At 38.1% G+C, this 24,730-nt stretch overlaps 1 protein-coding gene across 5 annotated transcripts in view; it reads left to right on the top strand.

The window, feature by feature from the left end:
• Window positions 1-24,730, top strand: part of RIC8B (RIC8 guanine nucleotide exchange factor B) — a 103,779-nt gene that overhangs the window by 907 nt on the left and 78,142 nt on the right. For all 5 annotated transcript variants that reach the window (XR_006205077.1, XR_006205078.1, XR_006205079.1 and 2 more), the window contains exon 2: window positions 8,253-8,300. Coding sequence is in view for 2 of the 5 variants with exons in the window: in XM_042947611.1 (XP_042803545.1) it covers window positions 8,253-8,300 (48 nt within the window). In the remaining 3 variants the exon portion in view is untranslated. The remainder of the gene's footprint in view (window positions 1-8,252; window positions 8,301-24,730) is intronic.

The raw sequence follows: 24,730 nt of genomic DNA on the forward strand, positions 1-24,730 counted from the left end.
CGGCCCAGCCGACTGTCCCACGGTTCTCCCCCCCCCAAGCATGCAAGTCACACCCCCAGAATCCGTAGATGTGCGTCTGTGCCCTGTGTCCCACTCTTGGATGCATGAATGCACGCGAGGCTTCCTCACCTGTATGGCATGAAAATCTGTGTTTCCGTGCTTAAACTCGGCTCTTGATTAAGCATAAAACGCATCAGCCACGGTGGCAGTTCTTTCTATACCTATAGCACTATATAGTTTTCAAAGCTTGAGGTCTCATATATGGTCTAACTTGATTCTCAGAGTGTTTACGGGGTAGAGGGTGTCATCCTCCCCATTTTATAGATGAGAAAACCGAGGTGCTAAGAACTGAAATCACGCCAAGGTCATGGGCATACTATGTTGTAAGTGGGGGGAGATTCAGACTCCTAGCAATAGCTATTCTTTGTATCGGCGGTAACAGCTTTCCCATCCAGTATCTCATTTAATCTTGACAGCAGTCCTGTGAGGTTTCATCTCCTTTTGCAATTGAGATTCTGTATCAGTTAAGTAACTTGCCCAAGGTCATACTTGGGAGCTGGGACTCCAGCCTAGGTCTTCAAACCATTCATTGTTCTTTCCACTTTACAGCTCTGCAGTAAAAAGGTATCTTGTTGTAAATCCCAGCCACTTCTCTGAATGTTTCTCCAGGAACCGTTAGCTCTCCATTACTTTTTCTTGCAGGAATTTTACGTGGTCACTTCAAAAGGTAGCACAGCACACCTTTATTCTTCCATTTAGAAGACTACTTTATAGGGATGACTGACCACTCACTTCTGTGAAAACACTCTCAACCCCAAGTCTTACCCGAGAGACAGCACCTTCCTTCCTTTGACTGACTTGTACTCCTAATTTCCGCTTCTGTGTTTGCTGTGTGCCCACCACTGCGCTTTATTACACTTTGTACGATTGACCTGCCAGGGTGCCAGTTCTGCTCTGGGTGGAGAAGGTCCCAAAATAAGATACCTTCATTCCCATTGAACCTTCCCCAACAACCCTGTGAGGAACTGGTGGTATTCCCCATTTCACAAATGACATTTAGGATAATGTTGCCGTTGAGAGATGGGGCTACGATTCGAATCTCGGTTTTCTAATTGCTCTTTCTACAGTACTGTGCTACTTTGTTTCGGAGGATGGATGGATGGATTCAGTTCTGTTCGTATCTTAGCTCCTTCACTTTCTTTTTCTTTTTATTAAAAAAAATTTTTTTAACGTTTATTTATTTTTGAGACAGAGAGAGACAGAGCATGAACGGGGGAGGGTCAGAGAGAGGGAGACACAGAATCTGAAATGGGCTCCAGGCTCTGAGCTGTCAGCACAGAGCCCGACGCGGGGCTCGAACTCACAGACCGCGAGATCATGACCTGAGCCGAAGTCAGACGCTTAACCGACTGAGCCACCCAGGCGCCCCATCTCCTTCACTTTCTAATATGCTTTATTGTTGCATATCTGCCTAATTTGAGAGAAATTCACTTGATACATGGGTGTTCATATTACGGAGATGATATTCATTTAACTTGATTTAAAAAAAGATCGGAGGCAGCTACAAACTAATGCTCAAAAGAAAGAAATAGTGTTGAATCAACTAGTATTTATTTTGCAGTTACTATATGCCAGATATCTAGCAATCAGTAGGAACTTTCTTCTTTAGGGACGGGAGGAGGAAAAACCTCTAACTGGATCTTACCACCTTCTTCAATATTTCTCCTTCCCTCCAAGACGAAACTGATTAGAACTCCAGATTTGCTTCCTTGAGTCTACCTCTTCCCCTCCTTGGTCTCCCTCCAGGTTGCTTTCCGCACACCGCTCCTGGCCAACTGCTATCAGAGCTTAAGTTCTGGACCTCTCCAGCTCCCCTTTCACACTGGGAATGTTTTTAGAGTTGTAATGCCCAGTGTATATTATTTAAGATGCTATTCCTGAAGTACTTTTTGGGCCAAGCCTCCGAATGCTCTGACTTGATGCGAACCGGGTCAGTCAGCTCCTTCAGGAAAGAGCTCTCCTGTTTAATGCTGATTATGGTAGGGCTAGCATACCAAGAAAATAGCTGAGGTTCATGTTGTTGGTGGGGCTTTGCTCCTCAAGGCGAGAGAGACCTTGGAGGCAGATGAATAGGAAGGGAAAGTATGATTGCGGTGGTCTGGCAGTAAGAATGGGGAGGTGGAATTAAATTGCCCAGCTCTATGGGATATGGAGTCTGAAATGCTGAAAAAGTAGCTGAACACTGTGCGCTTCATTTTTCTTACCTGGAAAAAACGGATTTGAGAAATGTTTAGAATGAGAGGTGATTGTGGGGCATCGAGGAGTCCAACCAAGAACAGAAATGAATCATGTACAGAGAAAGTGATTGGGTCATTGTTTAGGGGAGGAGGTTCTTTATGCTACTTTATTTCTCTAATAAAGCCGGAATTTGAGACAGTTCTAGAAATATGGTATACACATTTGAATAGGATATGTCAATATCTTGGACCATGTAAGAGGACTTTTTGCTTTCCACTTGGAGGTTGAGTTCTGACTCTTTGAGTTTGTTCCACAGATTTTTGCAGAGGAGCATGTTTAATGGCTCAAGATAGTGGAAAGAAGGTAGAATTTAGAGTCAGATAAATCTTGGTTCAAATCTGCCTTTTATTGGCTTTATGACTATGGATTTGTTATTTTAAGCCTGGGTCATGGCTTTCTTATCTGTAAAATAGGGATAATATTACCTAACTTATTATGCACCTTTAATTAACTGAAGTTTAATGCTGCACACTGAGCACAGGGCACCTAGGAGGCGTTTACTCAGTGAGTTATAGTTCTAATAGATCAAGGTACTCAAGACGTCTTGTGGCCATAGCACAGGCTCTGGAGCCAGACTGCCTGACTCTGATCTTCAACTTAACCATCCATGTAGCCTCAGACAAGTTAACTTAACTTTGCTGTGCCTCAATTTCCTTACCTGTCAAACAGGGACAATAATAGTACCTACATCATAGATTTGTTGTCAGGATTAAATGAGTTATATGTCTAAAGCCCTTGAAACAGTGCCTGGCACTGAAGAAGAACCCCTAACTTTAGAACAACAAAGGCAGGAATTAAACATGTAGCACTGAGTTGATTTAGCCTGATAAAAATAATTGGGGAGTATACTCCATAACTTCTCATTTTCCTTGACCCTTACATTTTCTAATGGGTAGCAAAATACCTTGTACCATGTTTAGAGCCACAGTTACCTATCTGGCTCCAGGTAACAACATCTGATTTCTGTGTTTAAAGAGACTGTAATTTTCGAGCCTTCTTGCTTCATTCACTGACTCTTGTTATCCTGGGGAGAGGGAAGATCTACTATCCCAGGAAAAATTAAACTTGTCTGTTTCTCGAGGGCATAATACAAGTTGACCCAACATAGGGAAGTATTAAAAAACAAATAGGAAGAGTGGTTGATCTTTTCCATTTGTCTCAATTCACCTGTTAACCTTTATTGAGTGCTTGCTATGTACTATGTATTATCTGTCCTAAGCACTTGCACATATCATCACATCTAATCCTCTTATATTAAAACTTATGAGGGAGATAGAAGTATTCTCTTTTGCAAGGGGAATAGGAAATTGAGGTTCATAAAGACAAGGTGACTATGAGCTCAAGGGCACATAGCTAGAAGTGGGTTTATGTTGCCTTTACCCTGTCTATTCTGTGTTTTTGAGCACAGAAGAGCAAAAGGTGTTCAGGACCAGTACATTACTTTCTTTGGTTACTGTTGGGTCCTAATCACTTCCATTCTAGTTATAGAATGAGCTGTTAATTATGGGAGGTATGTATTGTTCTAGTCTAGGCTGTCCAAGCTCCTCCTCCTCCTTCAGGGCCTGCTCTGATACAGATTTAATAGAGAGATTGGTTACCCTCATTATGATTATCACAACAAACAGTGATCAAGGGCTCTGAGGTGTACAATATCTTAGTTCCTTGAATCACAAGTTATTTAGACTAGAAGGACTCTCAAAGGTAATTGGATCTATCCCCTTCAGTTAATAGGTGAAGAAACTGAGGCCTAGAGTCATCAACTATAATGATAGCCAGAGAGATGGCTTGATAGCCATAAAAGCCACCTGGGCATATAATTACCTTATAACAAGCTCCAACAGGATTTCGTTTTGGAAATGTGGCAAATTTATGGCCAAATTAAAGGGAAAAGTTATTTCAGATACAATCAGGTAGGTCTCCAAGAGTAGTCCTCATAAGAGAGGAAGATAACACTGATAGCAGTGAGGTCTTCATTTATGTGCTAGAAGAACCTGATTGATCGGGACCTAATATTGAGACAGTTCTAGAAATACAGTCTACACATTTGAATAGGGTATGTAAATATACTGGACCATGTAAGAAGACTTTTTGCTTTCCACTTTGAGGTTGAGTTCCGACTCTGAGCTCATTCCACACATTTTTGCAGAGGAGTATGTTTAGTGAGTTGTTCCTTTGTTATACCTTGTTCTTGTTTCCAGATTGAAATTCTGTAACCTCAGTTACTGGTGTTTAGTTCTAGAAGTAACCTCTATTTGTGAAATACAGCACAACATGTACACACACACCACCCCAGTTAGGCGAATTCCCTTGTATCAGTACTTTTGAGTGTATCTTCTGAAATATGAAATAACTCCTAGTTCTCTAATAGGTATTTGGCCAGATGCCACATCATAGGCCATGCTATAATAACAATAGTGGCCACTTACTGAACACCTGCTATGTGCAAGGTGCCATACATAAAAGATAAGGAAACTCTGACAGGTAGTAAAGCTGAATAACTTGACCAAGGTCACACTTTTAGTAAGCAGCTGGACTGGACTCAAACCCATTGCTGTCTGCCTCCTGAGCCTGAGCTTTTTAGAGCCTACTCATAGGATATAAAAACCTATGGGGAGGAGTCCTTGTGAGTCTGGTGTGTCACTGAGCTGTTCCTAGTTTACTTGCTCTCTAAATTGAACAATGGTTTTACTCTTTAGTTTATATTTGACTTGTTGCTCCTGTTCATCTGGAAATTAAGCACATAAAGAAGGTGAGGTGGTTGACTGTTGGCTAGCAGTTCTATAAAGGTATTTATAGCCAGAAATGCTAGTTCCCCTTCCCTTCTCTTTCAGCCTTAGAAAGGAGAGAGAGTAAGGGTTAGAAGTACTGAATAGGTTAGGTATGATCTAAGTTGTATAAAAGAAACCAGCCTTAGAGAAGCCAACATCTTTGGATCCAAACAATCTTGGGGGGTTGAGCTTCTGAATAGATTGGCACATTCAAAATTCAATTTGTATTGCCTCACATGCCAGTATATTTTCTAATTAAATTAAGCCCTCATGCTAGTTAGGGCTTTTGAAAGCTTTTCTTTCTTTCTTTCTTTCTTTCTTTCTTTCTTTTTTTTTTTTTTTTTGTAACGTTGTGGTTTTATGAGAGGATCAGCCTTGCATTTAAAAGCAACAGAAAATTTAGTCCTTGGTACTATTCAAAATTTTCACCATGAAAGATTAATTCTACGTAGAAACTGTTTAAAAGATATTTTTATAACTTAATGAATATCTTTCCAAAAGATGATTTATTTCTCTATGCCTTTATCATAGATGCCAGAAAAAGTTGAGGAGAACCACTGTATTGGCGACTAGGTTCATTTATGGCAGATAATTTATGGAATTAATATTTCACATATAATGGCAAAAAAGCCATAGGTTTTTTGGTTTCTAAGTGCAATTTATTTTCATTTGTATTGGACTTTTACTAAGCTTCAGTTTACAACCTTAGCCTGATGTCTGTTGTTTCTTTATCTTTTATCTAGAGTTAGTTTTTACTAAACCTCAGGTCTATAAATTCCCCAGTTATAGCCTTCAGATTTACAACTTGTTCTTCCTTTTTTCTTTCTTTCTTTCCTTGTTCATTCATTGGTTTATCTTTTATTTTTAATATTTCCCTTTTAATTATAAAAATACTGCACCAACAATGATTTTGTCAAAAAAAAAATCACCAGATATTCCACTGTACGGTTGCTTTTATTATTTTTTTTAAGGTTTATTTATTTTGAGAGAGAGAGCACGCATGCGTGTGCATGAGCAGGGGAGAGACAGAGAGAGAAGGAGAGAGGGAATCTGAAGCAGGCTGCGTGCTGTCAGCGAGGAGCCCAATGTAGGACTTGATCTCACTGTGAGATCATGACCTGAGCTGAAATCCAGAGTCAGACGCTTCACTGACTGAGCCACTCAAGTGCCCCCAGTTGCTTTTATTTTTGCATTTCAACACTCAAGCCTTTAATGCATCCGTATACATATGTAGGTACTGTCATTGTAGACATCTAGCTTGGTGTTTTACTATTTTTCCACTGATGCCATTATAAGTAATTTTCCATGTTGTTAACAGAGGTTTTTAGCCATCTTTTTTTTATTGCAATATAATATTTTATCAGGTGGATGCACAGCAGTTTATTTCATCAGTCTCCTGTTGTTAGATATTCAGTTGTCTCTTTCTTCCATAATATTAGATAACACTGCAGTGAATATGCTTACATATATGACTTTACTCTCCTTCTGGATGATTTCATTAAGATAAATTCCTACAAGTAGAAGTTCTGAGTGAAAGGATGTGAATATCTTCATGTTTTCTTGTATGTGTTGCCAAATTACTTTCCCTTTTAAAGTTTATGTCAATTTATACTGCTGCCAGCAATTTTGCACCTGGATTATTGATGCCCATTTCTTAGAAGGCTTTATGTCCTCAGTCTTGCTCTCTCCTTTGATCTGGCCTGAAATTCTCCCAGAATGCTGTACTGTTCACACCTACCTCTGTCTTCCTTGGTTGCCTATCACCTATCTGCCAGTTTAGGTATAAATTTTTAAATCCAAGCCATCTAACCACCTAACATCATCTATTTTAATTGTTTTGCAAACCATATGTGAAGCAGCCTCTCTTCAGTTTCTTCAAACAACCCTTCTTTCTTACCTCAGTCTTCCCTCTGACCATTTCTTACATTCAGAACCACTTCTCTGTCAGCATTTCTCCATCTCACTTAATTTCAAAAATTGCTTCTTCTGCAAAGCTGACGACACAGAACCACCTGTAATGATGATATCTTTAGTACTTTGTGTACTTAACTCCTGATGAGTTGCTAATAAATGTCAGTGTGACCAATGAGGAAAATACAAAAACAAAAAACAGACAAAACAAAGATGTTCAGTGGAGATTGCTTTTAAAGGAAAACTCAAGATTCATAAGAGCACTAGGTTCCCCTGAATAAAACTTGAGAAAAGAATGAGAAATTTTGTGCTCAATTTTTGGGTCCTATCACTGTTTCTGTGGCTGTGGGCAAGTCAACTTACTCCATCCTCTGTTTAAGCTACAGAGTGGAAAATATAGTGTTGCCAGTCATCTCAGGAGAGTCATGACACTTTCTTCGCTTCTGGTTATTTTTTTCCTCAATATCATTGGAGTCATAATCATTATAATCCTAATATTTACTGAGTGTTTACTATGTGCCAGGCACTGAGATGGTATATATATATGCCTTTGCTGTTTTAACCCTAACAGCAGCTCAGAGAACTAGGTATCCCCTCTATTCACATGAGAAATCCATTGATAGAGATTTTGTTACTTGCTCTGCTAGTTAGTGGTAGAGCCATAATTTAAACCTTAATTCTTACAGAATTACTTTTCTGAAATACCAGTCTATCAAATCTCTTCCCTGTCTACAGTTCCCTGATCATTTCTTAGTGCACATGAAAAAGAAAGTACAAACTCAGCAACATTGGAAGACCCTTCCAAATTTCTGTCCAGTTTACTTTTCCATTCTCTTCTTTCTCTACTCTCCCATCCCCTCACATGTCCTATATTTCACTCTGGCAGAGCTGTTTATTTCACAAATATATCATACCATTTCACACATCTGAGTCTTTGTTTCTGTCTCTAGAGTGCTTTCCATTTGCCTCCTGGAAAACTCCTATTCATCCCCCAAGGTCCAGTTCAGATGCTCTGTACTCTATGCAAAGCATTCCAGATTTTCCTGGGTAGAGTTAGTGGCTTGGTACTCTATGTTCTTTTGTCTGTTTTTCTGCTGTAGTCTTTCACACTGCTTTATAATTATTTGCTTACATGCCCATCTCTCTTGCTTCAATACGAGTGTTGAAATACGATATGGAAAGGCAAGATTTTTACAAAGATACCTTTTAAATATAGCTGCAATTAAAACTCTGTGTATTTAAAATGACATTGTTTCCCTTTTTCCCCCCCCTCAGCATAGGGCTACTTTCAAATTTGAATCAACAGATGAAGATAAAAGAAAGGTAAGCCTTGGTGTTACCGTGTGTGTGTGTGGGGAGAGGGTATGTGTGTGTTTCATTCATGGACTTTCTAAACAGTGAACTTGTTTTTATCTGATGATTGTTTAGTTTTTGGTTTCCTTTCAGTTTGTTTTTAGGAACTGAGAAAAAGACAAGTACCAAGGTTAGTATGGATTACACACAACTTTCTCCTGTTCCATCTCCACAGGACCATTACGCTTGCGTAAATCAGGGGAATGGGAACAGTTCAAAGGGGACTCTCTCCATATCTTCTCACCTCCAGAGCTTGACTTTATTTGGTAATAGACCTATAGATTGCCCAAAACGTGTTGTTGATGTTGTGAAACTTGGCTTTGGCTTAAGTTTTGGGAAAGCAGCTGTTGATGCTGCTGCCCCTCAACTACACGTTGTTCCTGTACTGGCAGTTATTTGTGTTGTCAGCAATTGTCTCGGTCACTGACTTAACAGGCATAGAGAAAAATGGGAGTCAAGAGACTTGCCAGTAGATGAGTTATTACAAGAAAGGGTGCATCTGAGATATGGTCATATAATGTTATGTTTGCCGGTTGGGGTTGCCTGTGGTTGCTTTACTTAGCTGATTAGAGCATGATGCTAAAGGAGAAGGCTACCAATTCCCCACGAGCATTTTGCTCAGCCCCATACATCTATCCCTGACCTTACAAATGTCAAGACCCAAGTGAGAGGGCATGATTGAGTGTAAACCTATCACTGCTGCTGAAAAAATAGCTTAAATCCAGTACTTTGTTGGAAGTGGTTTGATAATACCTTGAAATCATCCCTTTATTTACCTCCACCCCTACCTAATGTCTGCATTTTGCACATTTTACCTCTTAAGATTCCTTTAGTACTCTCTCCCCTTAATCCCCGCCCTAATGCAAGCCTTCGTCTGAGTTCTGTACCAGTTTCCTAATCGTTCTTTTTCCAGTTATATGCCCTTTCAGTCCATTGTCCATAATTCTAAAACAATATGATCTTGTCACTTCCATCCTTAAAACTCTTGAGTGACTTCCTTTGCCTAGAGAATAAGGTCAAGTATCTTAACATGGTATACTACATGTGCAGTGATCTGATCTCTGCCCACTTTTGCAGCCTATTGCTTACTATTCTGTTGTATTTTGTGCTTTAGCAATATGCTTCAGCTGTATATACATACACATCCCTTCTGTTTCTTACTTCCTAACTTTGTATATGTTGTTTTCTACCTAGAATGCCCTCTCTTTCTTGTATACCTCTTCCTCTTTTTACCTGGTTAATTCTTACTCAGCTCTAGGAGCACCTCCTTCAGGAAGCCTCCTCTAGCATTCTGTCAGGGCGAAGTACCTCTCCAGTGTTCCCATAAAATTCTATGTATATCTCTAACACTATACTTATATGTTGTCTCTTAATTATATATTGACATTTCTCATTGTTACACCCTGCAAACTCTAATGATAGATACTGTTATATATCTTTATATCCTTGACATCTAGAGTGCCCAGCACATAATAGGTACTCAAAAAGTATTTATTGAATGAGTGACATGGGGTATAAACTTTGGAGGTTAAACATTTTCTTTTGGATTTGAACAATGTAAACAAGACTAGAGTACATTGTAGAATGGATTCTCAACTAGAGATACGCTGTTTGGAGAGCGTTTTCAAGATAGGCCTACTCAGGCCTGACTCCTTATCTCCTAAGTCAGAATTTGGGAGGTGGAATCCAGGCATGTATATTTTTATAAATGATCTTCAGGAAATAAGTACTCACATTTGGTGGCAGTGCAAAATGGCCACAATTCCTATGGAACAGAAACTGGCACTATCTACCAAAATTATAGATGCATTTTGCCCTTTGACCAAGCAATGTCACTTTTAGAAATCTATTTTGTGGATAGGTAGAACCAGGTAAGCAAAGCTTCATTGAAGCACTATACATAATAGCAAATGATTAGAAGCAAACAAGTCTCCAGAAATCAGGGAGTATTTGAAGAACTAGGGTGCATCTGCATAATGGAATATTATGATATAGGAAAGAGAGGAAGAAGGGGAGGGGGAGAAGGAGAGAGACAGGTATGTGTTAATGGGACAGAGAGTTAAGTGGGAAAAAAGCAAGGTGTTAACCTATTTTTTTACACACTCATGATAGGTATTCAGGTGAGGGAGGCAGCTACTATTTTGATTTTATTTGAGAGAATCCATACTATATCTGTTGATTCATTGTGTCTTGGGGCTCTGACACTAGAATCTTTGATAGTACTTTTACTGGTCTAAATAAGTACATTAGGTGGTGCTTGGGTGGCTCAGTCATTAAGCATCCGACTCTTGATTTCAGCTCAGGTTACGATCTCAGGGTCTGTGAGATTGAGCCCCTAGTCAGGCTCTGTGCTGACAGTGTGGAGCCTGCTTGGGATTCTCTCTCTCCCTGTCTCTCAGCCCCTCCCCTTCCTGTGCACATCAAGGGGAGGGGTGTGGGGAACTCTCTCAAAATAAATAAACTTTAAAAATAAGTAAGTAAGTACATTAAGACAGGGATTCCCCCCATTTCATATAAGTTTCAGTTGAGGGAGAATAATTTCCCACTCAGTTGTTAATAAAGCATGTGTATTTTCTGTAAGATAGTAGCAAAACCTAACATTTCAAAGTATTGTCTTTTACTGCCTGCTAGGTCTTTGGAGACAGTAACTCCTATACTCCTGTTATTTGCAGTGATAGTGTGTAGATTTCTGCTTCCTGGGAGGTCTGATAATAAACAAATCCAGGGCCCCCCCCCCCCCGGTGGCTCAGTCGGTTGGGCATCCGCCTTCCGTTTGGGTCATGATTTTGCAGTGGCAAGATGGATCCCCGTTTAGGCCTCTGTGCTGACAGCTCAGAGCCTGGAGCCTGCTTCAGATTCTGTGTCTCCCTCTCTCTCTCTCTGCCCCTCCCCCACACATGTGCTCGCTCGTTCTTTCTCTCTCAAAAATAAATAAGCATTAAAAAAAATTTTTTTTTAATCCAATTAGGGACCTAGCTAGCTATGGCAGAGCGTAGGTAAAGAAAATCATTTTAGTCTCCAAGCGTTAAAATCATTAGTGACTTTTTCATGTCTAAGGCCCTAAAAACTTGAAATGCTCTAAAGGATCCACATCCTAACAGCTTTTTAGGTTCTCAGTGTAGAGAGACATAGACTAGTAGGCATGCCTCCACATTAACCCTGGAGGAACTCAAGTTACTGTCCAGTTTGTTTTGCTGCCCTAGTTCTCTTTTCCTCTTTCCTAAGCATGTCTCTGGAGCCTTCTGCCAACAGCTTTTTGGTAATAGCAGCATGCCTTTTGATAAACTACAGGTGCTGTCTTCCTGAAAAACGCAATACCTTTCGTCTGAAAACTTTTATGACAACTTAGAAGTAAATGTAAGGGAACAGACAGAGCCTCTCAAAAAATAAAACTTGGTTATAATGACCTTTTTAAGAAATGGTTATATATTAATGATCCTTAGACCTAATTGCTAACACTTATGTAGTGTTTGCATTTTTACAAAGATTTGCTTTGCAACAGTAATGCACTAATGCTGTAAGTATGGTGTGAATATCACCATCCCTATTTTATGGATAAGAAAACTGGGGCTTACATTAATGACACCTTGCTAACACTCCCGTGACTAGTAAGTAGTGGATCCTCAAATAGAGAATAGATTTTCTGACTGTATATTTCAGAAGGTTTGAAATTATGACTCAATACCTTGTTTTATCTCTTATTTAATTCTTTGAGACACCATTTAGGCAACTAGACTTAAATTGGAAAGTAGCAAAGAAAATTAGCAAAAAAGGAGTGCTTAAGATTTTCCAGAGAAGTAAAGTCAGATACAACTGTTATATTTTACATATAATGTAAATAGTTCCAGGTGCATGTGGATCATTGTATATTTGGTTATAAGCATCTGTACTTATTGAAGTATTTGCATTCCTTCCTCTACCTCTAGGCTGTGGTTGTTTATTTGCACATAAACAAATATATCAATCATGCAAATAGGTAGGATGGGGGGAAGTATGATGAATAATCTGAAATTTACATCAGAGGAAATGAAAGCTCTTATACTGGCTTCTAAAACACAACTGACCTCAAGTCCAATAGAGTGCTAATTGCAATAAATGTTGAAAAATACATGTCATAAAATGAGTAAAAGAATTGCAGCTCTTTTACCTGAAAGATAAGAATACAGCTGTATCAAATGTGGAAAACCTCAGTTGTTGTTTGAGATAAATCTTTGTGTATATAGTGATTTTCCTTAAAAGAGTGAAGTTGAAAATAGCCAGATTTCAAGCATTTATGTCATTAGCTTTAAATTCACACAGATAAGCCCATTATTTATAATGGCAGAGGATAATTGCTGAGTTGAGAACTCTTTGAGAACAAGAACTCTGGCTTAGTTTTGTTTATATTTTCAGCCCCCAACACTGCATGTGGCATAAAATAGGCACCTATAGTAAACACCTGTTAAATAAATGGAGGGAACTTGGAGATTGAGTAGAGGCCAGAATTCCTGTTACTTGTACAATATTGTTTGACTTTGAATTTGATATTCTCCTAATTATACAGCAGAATCTCAATGTAATGTTTAACGTGAAAAAAAATGGATATAAAAGTATTTATACAGGATGATCACAGTCATGCAAAAGTAATAAAAACTGTTCAAAGAAAAATGACTATAAAGAAATTTGCTAAATGGTGGCTATCTGATTTTTCTTTCCCTGTTCTGTATTTTAAACTTTTTTCTTGTTTATTGTAGATGACATTTTTCTTTCCCTATTCTGTATTTTAAACTTTTCTATTATAGATTATAATGATTTAATAACATGATAATTATAGGAGCGCCTGAGTGGCTCAGTTGGTTAAGTGTCTGACTTCGTTTCTTGTCATGATCTTGCAGTCTGTGGGTTCAAGCCCTGTGTCAGACTCTTTGCTGACAGCTCAGAGCCTGGAGCCTGCTTCAGATCCTGTGTCTCCCTCTCTCTCTGCCCCTCACCTGCTCACACCCTGTCTCTCTCTCAAAAATAAACAAACATTTAAAAAAATAGATGTTATTAAATATAAATAAAAAATAAAATATAAAATATGTTATAATTATATAACATATGTTATATATCCTTCTATAGTAATGTGATTAGTGGCATAAGCAAAGACCAATAGATACTTTTTTTGAAATCATTTATTTTCTATAAAATTGAGCATTCTTGATTATCTTATATATTTCTTTGGAGGGGAACATAAAAAAATGTTACTGGTTTGGAAATAATATTGCTTGTGGAGCCAGTTTATGGTATGAAATAAATTTATATGAACATGAAAGTTCATTCCATCATTTGAGATTTTCTTCTTTTTACTTCACCCACCCCAGACTTGGATGTACTTGGCATATTAGTAGAGATCTCTGTAGTCTACAAATAATTTTTCAGTAATTCCTGTGTGCCAAGTCCTGTGTTAGACTTTGGTTGCTAAATTGGCTATTTGCCTATGGTATGTGGTTTGGCACTTTCTCAGCTACAGATGCATAGATTGCCATTGTAGACTCTAGAAAATGAGCAGGTAAATTTCCATATTAGAGTCCCCTAAGGAAAATGTACCAAGATAGAACCAGCAGTTCTATACTGTGAATCCCTGCTTAGGAATAGCTCAAGGTATGGATGCTTGTTCTGAAAGTCCTTTACACTTATTTTAGTTACTTGAAATTGTTAAACTCCCCAGTTTTCACTAAAGCAGAATGAGCTTTGTATGCCCTGTAAATTTGACTCAAATTTTGATGTCTCACCTTAGGGAATACTTTGATACATGATGCAAGCACAGTTCTTATTTAGAAGACAGTAACTTTAAAGATAATCATTTTCAACATCTTGATTTCTTTAAAACTCTCTCACACACACAACCAAAAGCATCCTAAACCTTTTACTTTTCAAAGTTCCTGTCCAGCTGGAATCTGGCATAAAACTTTACTAGAAGGGCTGAATTGTATCATAGACCAGGGTGAATGCCTCATAGTAGTTCAAAATAATTTAAACTTCTTTTCAGACTCCTTTTTTTATTTTAGATGTTTGCCAAGGCATTGAAAGACTAAATGTAGGGAGAAAGAACAAAACAGCTCTTCTGACTTAGCAAGCCATAGATGTGGCAGCCCATACATGATCTTTGGATCATTTTTTGAGATTTATTTCTCAGAATAATAATAATATCTCCAATTTGGACTTAAGAGTTTCAGATTCATTTTCTCTTACCAGAAAAACTCATCCAGAAGTTCCACTTCCAGTGATGACAGTGTGAGGAGTTCTACAGACCTGTTTCCCACTAAAATGGGTGACTATTATTTTTTAAAAAACAACCATTTAAAGTCCCTGGAAATAGTCCACAGAGCATACAGTCATTGAAGAAATATTCAAGAAAATTTACTAAAACTTAGTAAGAAAAGTGAAAGTCTGTGGTATTTAAACTGAGACCTGCTCCCTCCCTACCTCCTATTAGCTGAGCAAGATGGAAACTGTCCTCTAAACTGATGCATTCAAGAATATAGAGCTCCCTCTTTCCTCTTTTTTCAGGTAGAAGGCTGTCTTCCCAGTAGAGATGTACGATTAACATTTCTCATCCTGCCCTTGCTACCTGTTGCTGAGACTAAATTCTAGGTGAGGGCAGCTGAGAGGTAGGGTCCCCCCTCCTTTAACCCGGCCCACACTCACAGGACAGAGTCTATACAATGGATATGGCACCACTGAAAATAGAGGCGCCCCATTTGCCCTTGGCCTTGGCTTGTGGGATGTAGATTCTACTCTGGGAGAGGCAAGCTGAGGATAACTGGGGTTGCTGCTCCCCTATCCCCTCAAATCAGCTCCCAAGGAGGTGTCACCCAGGGAAAAGCATGACATTGTCTTTGTCCCGGCATCAGAACCAGGACTCCAAAATTTTACCCAGAGGAACAAGCAGATCTTACAACAGAGATCTCTGAATCTCTCCCCAAAGGAACCAACATCATTTGCAACAGAGTGTGAAGTTCATGCCTAAGGGTGCGGGTTGTGGAGAAAGGAGGAATTGGAGGGAGATTGATAGATTCATTGGACATATAGGCTAGCCAGAAGATGGGCTAGTTTTCTAGAGAGAAAAGGAGAAAGAAACAGCTGGGAGGAACCCTCCTGTGTTAGAACAAACCTTAAATACTGACCTCAGAGACTGTCCCTTCAAAGGACCCCTAATAGATTGGTTCAGTTTGTGGAACAATTTATGCCCAGGGCATTGTTGAAGACAGTAGGTCAATCAGCTGGTAGTTAGTGGAACTTAGCCAGCTGGGTGTGGTCAGGAAAAAGAAGGTCAAAGAGAGGCCAGCCAAAGCCACTGTCATTTTAGGATGACTGTGGCATAACCAAGGGTGAGCCCCCTGAAGAGGAACATCTGTAGAGAAGGAGGGGAAGAATATACTGAACTAAAGTAATTCATCTAGTCATGGAGTAAATAAGCAAATAGCAATAGCAAGTTTTGGAGGGTATGGGCAGTATCCAGGGTTGCTACTATATATTATATAAAATGTCATTTCCAAGAAAAATATGAGACGTGAAGAAACAGGAAAGAATGACCTACACACTGGGGGAAAAAGCAGGTGACAGAAACTGTGAGAATGACCAGTTGAGTTTAATAGACAAAGACTTAAAAGTAGCCATTATATTCAGAGAACTAAAGGAAGCCATGATTTAAAAATAATGCAAGGGTTGATAACAATGTCCCATCAAATGAAGAATATGAGTAGAAAGATAGAAATTGTTAAAAGGAAAAAGAAGAACCAAATGGAAATTTTGGAGTTGAAAGGTACAATAAAATACAATAACTGCAATAAAAATTCACTAATGGGGCTGTACATTTGAGTGAGACTGTCAGAAGAAAGAATAATTTGGTGATTATATCAATAGAGAGTACACAAGGTAAAGAACAGAGAAAAAAATAGTAAGGAAAAGTAAAGCAAGATTCAGAGAAATATGGGACACCATGAATGTACCAACAGATATATGATGGAAGTACCAGGAGAGGAGAGGAGAGAAGAGAATGAAGAAAAAATGTTAAAAGAAATGATGGCTGAAAACTTCGCAAATTTATTGGAAAACAACCTACACATCCAGGAAGCTTAATAATTCTGAGCAGGATAAAGTTAAAGAGATCCACAAACAGGTATATCATACTAAAAATGCCAAAAGCCAAAGACAAGGAGAAAATCTTGCAAGCAACAAGAGAAAAAGGACTCATCATTTACAAGGGAACCTCTACAAAACATACAGCTGACTTCTCAAAAACCTGTAGGCCAGAGGCAGTGGGATAACTTATTCAAATAGCTCAAATTAGAAACTCAACCAAGAATTCTATTACCAACAGAGCTTTCTTTTAATAATGCAAGGGAGATAAAGACATTTCCAGATAAATGAAAAACTGAAAGAATTTGTTCCAGACCTACCTTACAAGAATACCAAAAGTGCTTTAGATTGAAAACAGGTGATCCCAAACTGCAATTTGAATTTACAAAAAGCACTGGTAAAGGTAATTATGTAATTGTAAAAGACAATATAAGTGCATATATTTCTCCTTTCTTAACTGATTTTAAAAGCATTTATATAAAAAATATGTGTGTGTATGTATATATGTGTATATATACACATATGATGTATTGTTGAGCCAATAACATACAGAAATGTAACACATTTGCCAAAAAAGCACAAAGGTGGATGAGAACAAAGCTGTATTAGACTAAGGAAATGACTCTAGATAGTAATTCAGATCCTTAAGAACAAATCAAGAGAAGCAGAAATTATAAGTAATAAAGCTAATGTAACAAAAGCTATAAGTATATGCTCGTTTTCCTTTCTCCCCAGAGTGTTTAAGAGACAAGATTATATAAAGTAGTAATAGTTATCTTAACGTATTCTTGGGTTTGCAACATTCATACATATATATATAACAATACTGCCACAAAAAGGGGAAAGGAATAGCATCATATAGAAATAATGTTTCTGTATCTCATTGGAATTAAGTTAATCCGGAGCTGATTCTGATAAGATGTGTATGCTAACTAAGCCCTTGAGAACAACTAAGGAAATTCTGACTCAACTCAGTTTTTAGGAAAACCACAAAGGATTGTTTAAAGAAGTTGAATAAAATCTAAATAAATGAGAAGACATCTCATGCCCATGGATTGGAAGACTGACTTTTGCTAAAATGGCAGTACTTCCCATATTGATCTACAGATTTAATGCATTACCTTTAGAATCCCAGGTAGCTTCTTTGTAGAAATTGACAAGCCAATTCTAAAATTCATATGGAATTGAAAGGGATTCAGAATAGCCAGAATAATCTTGAACAAACTTGGCTTACAATTCCCGATTTCAAAATATACTACCAAGCAACAGTATTCAAGACACTGTAGTACTGGCATGAGGATAGATTAAATATAAATATATGTACATAGAGGTGTATTTTTGACAACGGTGCCAAGATCCTTGTCAAAAAGGGTCTAATTTTTGACAAAGGTGCCAAGACCATTCAGTGAGGAAAGAACAGTCATTTAACAAATGATGCTGTGACAGCTAGTTAGTCCCATATAAAAGAATGTAGTTAAACCTTTGCCTCACACTGTATACAAAAGTTAACTCACTAGAGGTGCCTGGGTGACTCAATTGGTTGAGCCTCCAACTCTTGATTTCTGTTCAGGTCATGATCTCATAGTTGTGAGATTGAGCTCTATGTCGGTCCCAGCACTGGGCGTGGAGCCTGCTTGGGATTCTCTCTCCTCCCCTCTCTCTGTCCCTCCCCTGCTTGCACTTTTTCTCTCTCAAAATAAATACATAAATGTTAAAAAAGAAAAAAAAAAGAAAGTGAAAAGACAACCTACAGGATGGGAGATAATATTTTCAAATCATATTTCCGGTACAAGACTTCTATCTAGACTATATAAAGAACTCAATAATAAAAAGACAACCCAATTCATAATGGGCAAAGGATCTAAATACACGTTTTCCCAAAGATATGCAATTGCCAGTAAACACATGAAGTAACTTGACATCATTAATCATTAGGGAAATGCAAATTAAAGCCACAGTGAGATTAAAGTTCACACTCACTGGTATGGCTAGAATAAAAAAAAAACAGATAATAACAAGTATTGGCAAGGATGTGGAGAAATCAGAATGCTCATACCTTACTGGTGGGAATGTAAAATTGTGCAGCCATTTTGGAAAACAGTCTGGCAGTTCCTCAAAAGGTTGAACTCAGCAATTGTACTCCTAGGTATCTACACTAAAGAAATGAAGATATATGTCTACACAAAAACTCGTATGTGAATGTTTATGGTAGCATTATTCATAATAGCCAAAAGGTATAAACAACTCAAATATTTATCGATTTATGAATGAATAAACAAAACGTGTTAACTATACAATGAAATATTATTCTGCCGAAAATTAAAGAATAAAGAAATTGATAAGTGCTACAACATGGATAAACCTTGAACCCATTACGCTAAGTGAAAGAAGCCAGACACAAAGGCCACATAATATATGATTCCATTTATATGAAATGTCTAAAATAGATCTGAAGAAACAGAGAGTAGATTAGTTGTTACCTAGGGGCTAGTGGGAGAGGGGAATGGGGAGTTGCTACTAATGAGTATTGGATTTTTTGGGGGTGGGTAATGAGAATGTTCTAAAATTACACAGTGTGACTATACTAAAAACCAATGAGTATACGCTTTTAACAGGGTGAACTTTATGATACATGAGTTATATCTCAGTAAAGCTTGTTAGTAAATACAATAGGTAACATACACTACGTGTCCGTCATCATTCCAAGCAGTGTATGAAATATTAACACGTTTAATCCTCACAACAAGTCTATATAGTAGGTACTGTGGTTTTGCTTTACAGATGAGGAAACTAAGTCATACAGGAAATAACTTGCCTAAACTAGTGAAGTCTAAGGCTATGATTCAAGCCCATGCAGTCTGGCTCCAAACTCCTGTTCACCGTACTGCCATTTATTAATAATTGAATCAACCTGTTGTACAGCTTATGAATTGATTGTATTCAGTTTATGATTTTAGGCATCTAAAGTTTGAGATTTGATGCAGAGCATAAACAAAGCTTTGACACTGAGCTAATTATCAGCATGGACAGTAAACAGAAGAGCATGCTTTGCAGTGTGACTACATAGGATAGCCAGTGAGGATATGTAGTGTCAGCTCTCCATAAGCAGTGCAGTACTTGACCATAGGAGTTAGTTAGGCATGTTGCAGATTTTTTTTTTTTTTGGATTCCTATGATTATTATGATTATTTATTTTTTGCCAAAAATGTACGGTTTCTTTTTCTCAGCATTTAGCTCTTCCTTACAAAGTTTGATCATGTACTAAGGAAAAGGGAGAACATGTATGTATATCTTTGACTAATTAAACTCTTATCTTAGGGACATGGAAGAGTTACTGACTGTACAGACATCTCTAATGTTCCCAACTTCCCCATTTATAGATGAAAAACTGAGAAGTTGACTTGCCCAAAGTCACAATTAATGAATGGAAGAGCTAGGACTCAACCCAGGGCCTCCGTCTCTTTCTCTGCCTTCAGGGATCATATTTGCAGGAAATTCACAGGGAACTCACAGTGTAGTAAAGGGCACCAAGTATCTTCCAGTATAGTGATTCCTTCTAACATATCTTGCACAAAGGGACATCACACTCTGAAATACTTTCAGTAATGGGAAGCTCACAGCAGCCACTCTGTTGTCAGATAGCTTTAATTAGAAAGCTTTTACGTGTATGAACTCCTTTAAGTCGGCTTTGGTTGATCCTCTTACCTTACCCATATCCCTCTCTGTCTCTACCTTTGTCCACTGTTTTGCTTGTCTTCCTACTTCCTTTCTGCCACTCCATCTCTATCATTTCCTCCCCCCCCCCCTTATTGCCTAACATTCATATTTATCAAAAAGCTTTCTCTGGCTGAATTCTCTGTAGTTTATTTCTTCAGTCTCTTAATATAACTTTAAATTGCTATACATTGAAATACACTTACATTCCTTATTCATTCATTTTACATGTTCAGTCTTCCTAATATTATAAATAACTTGAGTCATGTGCTTTTTAACTCCCCAACCCAAAATAGACTTCTTGTCACTTAGAATTTATTTCTCTTGAATAATTTGCATGTACTTGAATTTTAAGTTGGGAACATTTTGAGTTGTGTGCCTGTATGGGGGCTGAGCACACAAGTGCTAAGTAATGGGTACTATAGATTCCAAGTGAACATCATAGAATTGATAAAATTAATACATAATTGCAATGATATTTTTATAGCATCAGCATTTTCCTTTTTCAAGTGGCTTTGCCATTAAAACACATACAAATAAAAATTTCCTAGCCGTATTGTGCCTATGTAGAGTATGCCTGTTAATGTTTCTTGATCTGTTTGTCCATCTGGCCATCTTTATGATGTAAGATGCATTAGCCTCTACTCTATCCCAAGCTAAAGATTTTTAAATATATAATCTCACTTAATATTTATAAGCCCTAAATGTTATTCCTATTTTTAGAGATGAGGAAATGAGACACAAGTGATTTCAAGAAATTTGCCCAAGATCACATAACCACAAGGGGCAAAGCTAGTGCTTAAAGCCAGGTGCTTTTCTCACTTCAGTTGTACAGTCCTCAATAAGTAACATATAAAGTGAATTACATCTTACAATATGTTTTTTTCAGATGCTCTCTATATTAAATAATTAAAATAGCCCTGTGACACAGGTATATTTTTATCTTACATATGAGGAAATTTAGCCTCAGATAGATTAAGAAAATTGCTCCAGATCCAAATTCAGAAAATAGTAGAGCTAGGGACTAGAGGGAATCTAAATAGTCTGTTCTGTGCTTTTCTTGCTGTATCGCTAGTGTCTTCTTGTGCCTTTGAGGATCCCTAAAATCTCACAACTGTCTCATTGGGACAACTTAACTTCCCTCTTGTCCCTGTTCTCAGCTATATTATTCTTCTCTGGCTGCTGTTAACAGAATGCCATAGACTGGTGGCTTAATCAGCAAAATTTATTTCTCACAGTTTTAGAGGCTAAGAAGTCCAAGATCAGGATGCCAGCAGATTTCATCCTGAGGCCTTTTCTCTTGCTTGTAAATGGCTGTCATCTCACTGTGTGCTCACATGATCTCTTTGTGCAGAGAAGGGTAGAGGGAAAGTGTGAGTGAGCTAGCTCTCCAGGGTCTCTTCTTTCAAAGGCACTAATCCCATTGGACTAGCGCCCCTCCCTAATGACCTCATCTAACCCTAATTACCTCCCCAAAGGCCCATTTCCAAATACCAACATATTGGTGGTTAGAGCTTCAACATCTGAATTTAACGGGGACACAAACATCATGGTAAACATCAGCTTACCATCAGAGCCCCTGACTATCTTCTGTCACCTGGGACATTAGAGCTGGGAACTAGATTCAGAGATAGAGTAACTAGTACAGACTGAATAGTTGAGTGTTGTGGGGTAGATGGCATTGGAGACAAAGCAGGGAAATCCTAAAGAGACTATATAGGAAAGACTTGGATAAACTTTTTTTTTTTTTTTTTTTTTTTCAACGTTTTTTATTTATTTTTGGGACAGAGAGAGACAGAGCATGAACGGGGGAGGGGCAGAGAGAGAGGGAGACACAGAATCTGAAACAGGCTCCAGGCTCCGAGCCATCAGCCCAGAGCCTGACGCGGGGCTCGAACTCACAGACCGCGAGATCGTGACCTGGCTGAAGTCGGACGCTTAACCGACTGCGCCACCCAGGCGCCCCAAAACTTGGATAAACTTTTAGGCAAAAAGGCAAAGGAGCTATAGAGATCTGTAGGACCTTGATCTGTATTAGCCACTAAGATACCAGGTATGTGTTGTAATAGTGTCCATCTTCCAGCCTTGTTAGTATACTGCGTGATCAAACTATAGCTTATGTTAAGAATTCACTGAAGATTAATGAGATAATGAGCCCTTCTTTGGTAAATTATAATAAACAACAAATGATACTTCTGTATTTGCTGATATATTAACTTAAAATACTAAACTATATTTTAATAGGAGAAAAAGGCTTTCTGAAAAAAAAAGACTCTTAAATAGTAAGAGAAGCAGAGTTGGCTGGTACTGTATTTGAAGAGAAATAAAAAGTTTTGACATGCCCATTTCTGCCCTCAGTTGAGAAAGGATGGGCAGCGGATTTTGTGAGTTTTCATTTGCACCTAAGCAGTCTTTGCTATCCCTTAATGAACTCCTGATGATGCAACATGTCTTTCTCAGGACTGCTAATTAGCAAACAAACTTGAGCCAAACTTACATAATTGTTGTTCGTCTGCACTTTCTCTTCAATATTTTTGGCAAGATTACCATGGTATAGAACATAGCCAGAAGGATTGTCTTACTGAAAAATGTACATGTGGAGTAAGGTAAACTAGAGGTGAAATTTAGGAAGTGAGATAAACCTTATTCACAAGGACAGTATCCATTACATAAAAAGTGAGAACTACCATCACTTCCCATACTACAAGCAGGGAAAAGAAACCCACAAGTGTATAGAAATAATAGTAAGTTAAATATCATATAGACCCAGCTGCATGAGTATTCATTTAGAAAATTTAATCTTTATCTTTTTATAAAGAAATTCTAAATTTGACCTTCAGAATCCTTTCTCCAACCTTTACTAAAAACCCAGGTTAGAATTCTGGCAGTGAGTCAGTGATTGTTTAACATTTTTGTAAAATACAAATTTTTAATAGGTCTATCTTGTAGAACTGACAACATTGTTCTGTTAATTATAGTAAGCTTATTTTAGAATTTAATACCTCTCTGTCTTTCTCTGTCTTGCGTGCGCGCGCGCGCACACACACACACACACACACACACGTGCTGTACAGAGAGGGCAAAAGTTTAGAACTATCAGATTTAGGTGGCTGACCTTCAAGTCCAGTTATGAACTAAAATTAGATCCCTGTGGAATATATATCTAGTGACATCCATCAGAGGAGAGAGTAGGCACAACCTTGAGAGGCCAGGGAAGTATCATTCAATGGATCCTGCCTTAGCTACAATATTCCTCTTATATCTTATTTTTTAATCTCAAAAATTCATGTGACTTTTTGTATTGTGAGTTTTAATGTATTTACTTTCATGTAGAAATTCTTCCCCACCCTGCCCCCACTAAATCTTTTAGTAACCAGTGGTTAAAGAGGATGTACTAGGATTGCCCTGTGACTTTAAGTATCCCTGGCACTGTGCCACATCTCCCAGATGAATGTGCATAGTCTATTTTAAGAGCAGGGTCCTATCCCATCACTATAGGAGCACTGGTTGGAGCAAGAGCATAAATCAAACATGTGGCTAATGTTGTGGACATAATGGACAAAAAGTGTGGTGGGCAGGAGTCCATTCTTATTAAAGAGAGAGTAGTAGACTCTGAGAATAGGTATTCAGTTCCGTGAAAATAGAAGAACAGAAACATTAAATAATAATAAAAAAGTGATAATAAGTAGAACCATGTTTAAGGACTTAAGTCTGTTCATTTAAGGAGAAAAAAAAATCAGTCCTCAGTAATTCCTTTCACAGGCCTAGCTTAACCCTGAATTGCTTTCAAAGTTGGAACACCCATTTTTGCTTTATTTCTTACACATCACCAGATGCCAGTAGAATGAAAAGATAGCACAGAATGCTAGAACGGGAAACTCAGATTCTTACCTGAGGGTAAGAATCTGAGTTTCCCGTTCTAGCATTCTGTGCTATCTTAGGCAAATAGTTTAGCCTCCCTGGGAGTCAGTTTTCATGTCTGTAAAATAAAAGAAATACTCCCAAGTCCTGAGTATATTATTAGGTTTGGGGTTTTTTAAAATTTTTTTTTAATCTTTATTTATTTTTGAGACAGAAACAGAGTGTGAGCAGGGGAGGAACAGAGAGAGAGGGAGATACAAAATCCAAAGCAGGCTCCAGGCCCTGAACTGTCAGCACAGAGCCAGATGTGGGGCTCGAACTCATGAACTGTGAGATCATGACCCAAACTGAGGTCGGACGCTTAACTGACTGAGCCACCCAGGTGCCCCTATTAGGTATTATTTTTTAAAAGGATTCTGTGGTCAAACAAATAAAGGAAATAGCAGTTTTAAAAAATTAAACAGGTTTATTTTCCATAGTACATCTGAGAATCTTTAATACTTTAATAAGCTTTATAAGTTTCTCAGACTTACTCTCCCCAATATCTACTTTTTTATAGCACCTTTTGCAACTGCTAGTACTTGTTATTATTAAATAGTCACTATAGCCCTTTCTAACTCTTAATATTCTGATTCTGTAAATTACACTCATTTTGTTTGGCTCTTCAGCTGTTTTCTGGCCTGTAGTTATCATTGGGTTACTGCCAAGTTGAACTCTGTGCC

This window comes from Panthera leo, chromosome B4, assembly GCF_018350215.1.
Source record: "Panthera leo isolate Ple1 chromosome B4, P.leo_Ple1_pat1.1, whole genome shotgun sequence".
NCBI classification, from domain to species: domain Eukaryota; kingdom Metazoa; phylum Chordata; class Mammalia; order Carnivora; family Felidae; genus Panthera; species Panthera leo.